Source organism: Porites lutea, chromosome 6, assembly GCF_958299795.1.
Source record: "Porites lutea chromosome 6, jaPorLute2.1, whole genome shotgun sequence".
NCBI lineage: Eukaryota > Metazoa > Cnidaria > Anthozoa > Scleractinia > Poritidae > Porites > Porites lutea.
Genome location: NC_133206.1, coordinates 22,581,261 through 22,590,340, shown reverse-complemented (window position 1 = coordinate 22,590,340; position 9,080 = coordinate 22,581,261). Strand labels below are relative to the sequence as shown.

At 37.3% G+C, this 9,080-nt stretch overlaps 1 protein-coding gene across 1 annotated transcript; it reads right to left on the bottom strand.

Moving 5' to 3' along the window:
* Positions 1 to 329: 329 nt before the first annotated feature.
* On the bottom strand, positions 330 to 671 carry LOC140942028 (uncharacterized). Its single transcript, XM_073391020.1, has one exon. The coding sequence runs from the start codon at positions 669 to 671 to the stop codon at positions 330 to 332; it is 342 nt and encodes a 113-aa protein (XP_073247121.1).
* Positions 672 to 9,080: the final 8,409 nt, after the last annotated feature.

Sequence of the window (9,080 nt, the reverse complement as noted above, 5' to 3'; positions counted from 1 at the left end):
AAGCATATTATAAGTTTTAACCCTTATAACCTCAACATAAGGTGGATCATTTTCCCCTAACTCGCCTTAACTCGCCTTAACTCGCCATAACTCGCAACTAATAGGCGAGCTCAATTTTTCCTTATCTCGCCTTAACTCGCCTAAACTCGCATTAGCTCGCACAATCTCGCGGCGAGATAAGGTCCCAGAGTAGGCCTAACTTTTTTCTATTTTCACTCTTCGTAAAGAACTTTCACCTGACCAGAGAGGTTACTAGAATCAAGTAATTCCCAGCCATAATACTTCGATCCAAAAAGTTTGAAGGGTATGCTTGAGAAGTAGACATTTTTCTATTCTTCTCCTTTATTTTGCCATTGATTCCACAGTTTGTCCACAAATGAATGGTGAAGAAGCAGTTCTGGGGCATTTGCTGTTATTTTATCTTTAATTGTGCCACCGATTGCGAAGTGAGGCATGCAACAAGCCTTATAGTCCAAACAGATAATTTCTTGAAATCTTCCAGGGGCAGCGATAACGTGTTGTAACTTGTTCACTTGTTCACTATTGTAGCGAAGGCTGACTTTCGTGAAATCCCTTTTTAAACATCCTCCTCCAGACACGTTTAAGAGACGCCATTTATCTTTGCTGAAAGGTCCGCCCTCCACACAGTTGTCATCATTATCCGGCTCCATCTCCTCCTAAACCATGATCACCAGGGTTCCAAAGGTCTTCGTCACCAGTTCCTCTCCACTAATGTTGAGTGTTTTTGCTCCAGTCCCAGTAGGGTATAGTTACACGACAGTCGACTTCTGCGTAGTACGTTTTTCATCTCAACCAAAAACACCGATGAAAAGGAAAAAAGTTCGTTCTTGATCTCCGGCCAGTGCTGTGGAGATCTATGAATTTCTCGAAATCTTTCTTAAAAACAGGATGGACCGATGCCAGCTTGTAAAGTCTATCGTCGATGGTCATTTTGGTGAAATCTTTTCTCACGCGGTATCAACTGGTAAGTTTACCTTTCTTACATTCACAATGCTCCTCACACTTATTGAAACATGAAACTTCCTTCCTTGCATCGCACTGGACTTGAATCGTTGGAGTTCGTTACTGGATGGCTTGCATCAAAAACTATCCAGGCATTAATAAGACAAACAATAAAACAATAATGACGAAGCCTCACTGGGTTGACTGCAACAAAAAAAAATGGTTGCGAAATTTTAAAAGTTGTTGTCTGATAGTATATGTGCATGCATTGTTTCATTTTGCAAACTGTTCTTAAAAGAACCCACCAGCCGCCCAGGTACTTTTCAATTTTTTCCCCTTTGGTAGAGGAAGGGAAGAGGCAACCCGTCGACGATCCTTGTTTTTCGAGATGTTATCGAAAATGTGGTCAAAAACAGTATATCCACATTCCTAGAAAAGGGAGGCTCCTGAAAGTGTGAAAGTGAGGCTGGTTTTACCTGAATTGTTAAAATCTCCATTTTTTTCCCCTGTGAATGTATCCAATGAATTCCATCTTTCCCTTTTACGATCTTTTGACTCAGTAATCCCCAATCACTTAACTATATTGAAACCTATTTCTCTCAATAAAATTTGATAAAACTTCCCTAATTTTCTTTGGAGGACTGTCTAGGCGAGGTATGAAAGTATTTTCGACAAATAGCCATTTCCTTTTAAACAGCAGAGGTTTTTTTCTCTGAAGTTTGACTAACTTAAGATGATGCTCTTTTTCCCTTTTGCTTGTTAAATATCGACCACGTAATAGAGAATACATGAGAGCTACAGCTAAAACTCGACCGGATCTCAAGGTTAGCTTAAGACATCGATCCTAGTGGAACCTGCACTGACAAAGGTCCCTCCCTTCAAAAAAAAAATCTCCCTCTTGCGTCCCTGAATGACTGATGAGCTCTAATGATTGTCTCGAACCCCAAAACATGGCTCGTTGCACCACAGGTGTTGGAGTGCTAAAAGCTAGGCCTCGCACTCCTAACTTCATCGCTCTTGACCAATTTTGGGTATAAAGTATACCGTAGTTTTCTTAATTTTGGTATTTTACACAAGTTTTAGTTTATTTTTTGGTATATTGAAAGATTTATTTCGGGTATTTTAGTTATTTTGGTATTCCATTATCCCTCTGGCCGACCCTTTATACTCATGTCGCTATTCATTACAATCAGTATTTGGTTGGTCGTGATCTCATTTTTGGTGCTCTCGTTTGGCTTTTGCATCTTTACTTAAGGTTACGTCTATCGCCAGTTTAAATTGTAACTGAGCAGTAAGGCTAACAAAAGCTTAAAGTAATCGGTATATTGCTGCCTTGTACATCAGTTGTTGTTTATACACCGGACGTAATGGCGACGAAAAAGCATTGAGAGAAATGACAGGTGGCCATTCAGGGTAAGAACCAAGGTTATATTAATAGCACATCGGTCGTCAGTCCAGTTTGAAGTACCATTTTGAAGGGTAAAAATATTTCCTTTTAAAAAATTAGGAATGCTCGTATCTAAGAAGGTAAACTGGGCATTAAATACACATAAACTTTTGTATTTTTGCCTAACCAGGAGGTCTAACACAGGTGTCATGCAAGCGATAACAAAAATTCACTTCATGAGCACATAATATAGACAGTTTTGCAAAAAAAGCAACCATTGTACTTTGTAATGTACGCCAGAAGGGATTTTGACTAACGTAGAACGGGGGAACGGGAAAAATGTCTAGCAATGTAAATTGCACACAAAAAACTTGCGTAGTACCGGAAGAGGCTGTAGAATGCAAGCCAAGGAAAAACTGGGGAAAAACATGCAAATAGAACCAAAAATACATGCTACGCAAGAACTCTCAATAAAACGAAATCCGTTTCCTAATAATGGCCAGTTCCCTAACCAGGGGAAGGAGCCTTAGTTGTAAGGAGAATTCGTACAATGATTATAATACATTGCCTACTACCAGGAGCCATTATCGGGTACCCTGTCGTCGTTGCCAAAGCTCCCTTATATTAGAAAGCTTAAGCCGAACGACGAAGGCAACGAGAATGGCAACTAAGTAATTAAGTAGGCTTAGATTACCAAAACAACTACTTTGCACGTACACCGAGGTAAGCGAACGAATGGTAAAACAAAACGAGGGTGGTGGTTTACGAGAGCTTCAGAAACTCATCAATAATTCATAAAGAAAAACAGGCGAGCTAAGTGGAAATGACCTTGAACTTTTACAAAAACTGCACTGTACAAGATCTTTATCAACGAACCATTAGCGCAGTGTGCAGTTTTATTTAATTGTTGATTTTTGTGAATAAGACTGTGAGTGGTCGCTTACGAGGAAAAGTCTTGTTGGGTACCTAATCCTAAAAGTGCTCACGGACGCTTGCAGGAGTGGTCGCTTAAGAGAGCTTTTCATTACAAAGTTTTTAAGTCACAGTTAAGGTTCAAATGGGGTTTTACAAAGTTGGTTGTAACTAGAGCTGGCCGCTTGTGAAACGAGAGTGGTCGCAAGGAGATCAGAGCTTCGACTGTATTTGTATCGGAATTAACATGTCCATCATATAGCTATAAGAAACGAGTGTTGTTGTTAGTGGTGAAGTTATCATTTTACATCTCAGTTTATAAACAACATAAATAACAGACGAGAAAATTACCGCCGCTCACACAGTTGGATGTGTTTGCCGACTGTTAGGACTTCCTTTACTACTGAAAACTCATTAAAATCGTCAGTGAGTTAGTTTCAACAGGCATATTAAAGTTCGGTGTCAGCTTGACATCAGGGGCACCCAACAAGGATATAGTTCAAAACCACTTAACATAGCATTGTTGAACGTATTTTAGTATTTAAAAGGTAGATATAGGCATATTTTTATCCCCTAAAAACTTTTCATCTGTTCGGATTTCCCAGCTGAAAGTCTAGTGATCCGAAAATTATAGGGATCAAAACTTACCTTTTCGAAAATTTCAGCCAGGAAAAGGCTCCCGAAAATTCTAGGTGGCCTTTTTTACGGTAAATATCCGTTTAAAATGGGTAATTATACCATTTTGTAGATCTTCGAAAATCCTAGGAGAGGCAGGCAAGCAAGAAATTTTACAACAAATGTTCCGAGAATTCTAGTTCTCAAATCGTCTTCTGAACAGATATTTTCCCGAAAATTGACGTTGGGTGCCCCTGTGACATTGACTAAATTGTTTTTGCTAAACCCTGACTAAAGCTTTGAAGAACAAAAAAAGCTCATCTCTTTTGTTTTTGTTTGAAACACGGATCGTCGGATAATTACAGGCGTGATAATTACAGAAGAATAAGCCAATAAAATGTTGGCGTCAAAGCACTTGCACTGAGATGGTCATGACGTTTTCGTGCGATTTGAATCCCTTAACCCTAATTGAGTGCTAATTGTTGTAAACATGTAGATATCCTTTTACAGTTATCTTCAATAATGAACCATACGCGTGGTCAGTACGTGGCGCATATACACCAGATTGCAATGAACATGTCTTAGAAAAATGATAAAGGGGACATGAAAAAAGAAAAAGCCAGTTGAAATAGGAATTAAGTTTCATCTGTGACATAACACCTGGCTCATCATAGTTCCGTCAGTACGTTAGATTTAAAAAGTACCGAGACAACTTTGCTCGACCTTTCTTGGCCCTATGAGCTTTTTTTTACGTTTAGTTAATAGTTTTTGCACGTTTATGACTTTATAACTTACTTCTGATCATTATTTATTAATACGCGACAAGGTAAATAGTCTTAATTGACTGTAGAGATGTCGAAATGATATCAGCTTTCACCCAAATTAAAATAGTCTATATAAATAAAACGCTCACTTCCAGGTCATTGGGCCGAAGAGGAGAAGAGGAAAATGGCCCTGAAAAATTTCACTGAAGTCGAAAACCATAAAACTGTCCAAGAACTGTTCTGCTCCGCTGAATTTGTCACAGGTGTAGAGAGCGAACTTATACTTCTTTCAGCTCTAAATATTTTTCTTTCCATCGCTGCATTTCTGGGGAACACTCTGATCCTAGTTGCTCTACACAAGGAAAGTTCACTTTATCCGCCGTCCAAACTCCTGTATAGTAACCTAGCGATAACTGATCTTTGTGGTGGTATCATTTCGGAGCCCTTAGTTGTGACTTATTGGATTTCTGTGGTGAAAGAAAGATGGGATATTTGCTACTACACAATACGATGACAACATTTTTCAGCCACTGTTTAATTAATTAAGAAGATATATATCAAGAAGATATCTAACAGAACAGAAGAGAGATTTCTACTGAAAGGAATCATTCTACCAGGCATCCCATCATGCTTGTGCACTTAGTTACTTTGGGCCTTATTTTGATTATTAAGTTGATAAAAGTTTAATTGTCATTTACTTTAAACTTGTATTAATATATTTTCGTCTAACCTCTCTCCCTCGAGGTTTATGTTAAGTGTCTGGCTCTGCTTTCGGGAGGGTTCAGGTTTCCCTCGAAAATAATTGACGGTTTTTCCTGACGAGCAGCAGGCACGCAATTCTAACTTAAGTTAGTAATGATATCTGTATTGAGAGTTGTTGGCAATTAATAAACATGGGTTCGGGATGAAGTGCTCCCATACAGGTCACACTTTGCCCCATAGACTCTTGTTACTCCTTAAACCGGGGAATTAGACATCTAGACAGGTCTTTCCACCTCTCCAGTACCCAAGGGGGATTATCACCTCCACTTACAACCTTGGGGGATTATCAACCTCTAGAGAGAATTATCACCTTTCACTATCCTGGGGGATTATCACCCCCTAGAGAGGATTATCACCTCTCACTAACCTGGGGGATTATCACCCCCTACAGAGGATTATCCTCTCTCACAATCCTGGGGGGTTATCAGCCCCTAGAGAGGATTATCACCGAGTTTGTCTAATGGTCGTGGGTCGCGAGTTTGTCTAATGGTCGTGGGTCGTGGGTCGTGGGTGTGGGTGTGGGCAAAAAGTCGTGGGTGTGGATAATGATTAAAAATTAATTTTTAATCATAATTAATAATTAACAATGTTACTAATTTTTGTTAAATATTAATAATTTACAATATTACAAGTTTTTGATTTTTTTTACTACTAGATAACTAATAGACCTTTTACCGATACGGCGGCCATATTGAATTAGTTCGATTTAAGGAGTGTTATAGGATGCCCAGGGGGCATGAGCACATTTTAATTGTATCTTAATTGTAGATTTTGCTTTAGGTTTATTTTCTGGTTTAGATTTTATTTTAGGTTTTTCTTGTCGCAATTTTTCATTTTGCTTTTGTAGCTTTTGATGTACTGCTATAAGTTTCTCTTTCTTTTTATCTTTCCTTAATTTTTTTTTCATTATATTCTTTTTTAACAATATTTTGTAACTCTTTTATAGATAAGTTGTTTAAATTTAGAGAGCTCATGCTTCTTATACTATGGTTACATTTTCTTTAAGCCTCATTTTTAAAAAAATCAATTCTGTATATAAAGTCTTATATCAAAACAATTATATAAGACTAAACGTTTTAATCATAATTAATTTCAACATAACGACTAACATTGTCCAAATAATATTTCAATGATTTTAATATTTGATATTTTTTATATAAAGATTTCTTTAAAAATGTATCCAATGTTGTTTCTACATCAGATTTATCTCGTTTAATAACAATTTTCTTAACCCAATCCGTGTTAAAATTCAGTGTGGCCAACCAACCGCATCAGGAATACCAGCAATTGTATCTTTAACAAATCTTGATTCATCTGGGTCATAAAGTAAATACTCTCCATTATTATTTTTAAGAACTTCTATTTCTATAAATGGATAACCATACATTTTTCATTAAGTTTTCTCTCAAAATATTCATCAAATGCTTTATTGATACTTTTATCTGTATAAGGCAAGTTATAAGTTAATAAATTATATCGTTTTTCTTCATCTTTAGCATTACTTTCCATTGCGTAGTAATTAAATGGCATCTTTTTATAAATATACAAAATCTTTATCTTTTTTAAAAAAATCAATTTTGTTTTTCTGACTCTGGATTTAGATTGCTACATTATTTCTGAGTAGTTATCAAAACCTGACTTCCAGCTCACCTCAACCATAGTATTTTTCTGATTATCCCGCGAGCGAAGCGAGCCTTATTAGTAGGTAAATGCACCGTCTAAACAGTGGCCGATTATTTATGTCTAAGTTCTGATTATCATCGTTTGTCCTTTAACCCTAAATTCTAATTTTGAGGTGGGTGTAAGAGTACAAAATAAATGACAGAAAATAACCAGGAAAAATTTAACGACAGAAGACATTGGATAAGACTGCAGGGATAATCGGGAAATAGTAGGGTTGAGGTGAGCTAGAAGGCAGGTTTTGATAACCATTTCAAAAAGAGCACCATGTCTCCAAATTGGTTCATTTCCACCTTGAAAGTGCTATTTTTATCTGATTTGTGTCTTTCAATCATTTTGCGGTTGTCAATCCAAATGGTGTAGGGAAATCTCTCCTCCTCATCTGATTGGTATTTCTTGTTGTGGAGCTGTTGCCATTCCTCCCACTCTTTATCTTTGATCAAGCATTCTGAGATCGCCAGGAAGCAGCAAAGGGTGACAACCAGTGTTAGGGTCAATTGGACCATTATGCTCAACAAATACAGCTTTAATAAAAAATAAAATAAATAAAAAGAATATTTAGAAATTATTGAATTCGGCTTTCTTATAATCTGAAGAATTATGCAGATCGAGGAGGGTGTTATCGGCAGAGGGGGAAAACACCCTCCGTAATTTACATAATTGAATGAATAAGCAATCTAGAATAACAGCAGTTAGTAAAGTCGATTATTTAGCCTACCTGAATTCGCGATGAAAAAATGACGTTTGAATTCACTTGTCTCTCTAAATCACACCTTTATTTGATGATGCGGAAGGCCCTTCAAGTGAATATATGGTCTTGGGATATAGTCACGTGATCAAAACGTCGTGATGCAATAAGATGATAATTAGCCTATGCCATCCTTCTGAAAGTAAAATGTGTCATTCCAATTAAACCGGAAAAATCTTAGGACATTACGCAGTTAGGATATTTGAATTTAGAAAACATGTTTTATGACGTTTTGCTGAAATAAAAAAGGGTACGGAATATTCCTGTTTTACCTTTCAATCAGAAACCGCATGTTTTTAAAGAAACAAAATTCACCTTGATGTAATCAAACGGAAAGAGAATCGCTCTTCTCCAATGTATCATTCCGAAAAGTGTGCAGGGTTTAATTTCGTTTTTAAATTAAAGTTTAGGGATGAGACGGTTTTCTGGAATAAACACACTTGATTATATAAAAAGTCTTGATCCAGCATGTCGGTCTAACTTCATAAAAATAGGCCATGATCACGATGATGTCAGTATACTTACTACGAAGATCTTTGAGGGCTTTGCTTTCTTGTGCAAATTAGCAGGGCTTTTGTTATTTACACCTCGTTGAGATCACTAAATTTAAATATGAAAGGAAAACGAAATGGACTCTGGCGCAGTAATAGTAAAATGACGATATTATGCAAATGAGGGGTCATAGGATTTGTTCGATCAAGTTTTAACTGGTTCAAACTTTTACTGTCATCCACCTTTTTTTTTCGGGTCCCGATGGATGATGTTGAAACATATTGACCACGCTTGATCAGCATCGCAGAAAGCGATTTCAATTTCTCAGCCACACATTTTTTTTGTTGGCAAAAGTGTCATTAATGTAAAAACTATATTATTGGTCTTTCGGCTTTACTAACTCGCTCTAAACTTAAGAACAAAGCACTGTTAATACAGATAAAATGAGCCTTACTAATAGAAGAGGGTTTTCTTAAAAACCTTCATTCGACGAGCTGGAGAAAAAACCTGTGTGTGTCTTTGTCTTCTAAACTCCCACCCTTGCCCCCTCCCCCCCCACAAAAAAGAACCATGTTGTGGCGTAACCACCTCCGTCACAACACGCTCTTTCAAAACCTGAATATACCCTGAGTCATTTATGAAGATTTAAATTCAGTGTAAGGTGAGCAGTGAGTGTTGACGCAATCAGTAGCGTTGTTTATCTGCTTGTCGTACACCGTTTTAGCGCCGCCGCTACAAGACAGTCTTTCTAAATATA

What these genes read in the sequence shown, in the direction of transcription:
- LOC140942028 (XM_073391020.1), bottom strand. Translation starts at nt 671, where the DNA reads ATGGAGCCGGATAATGATGACAACTGTGTGGAGGGCGGACCTTTCAGC.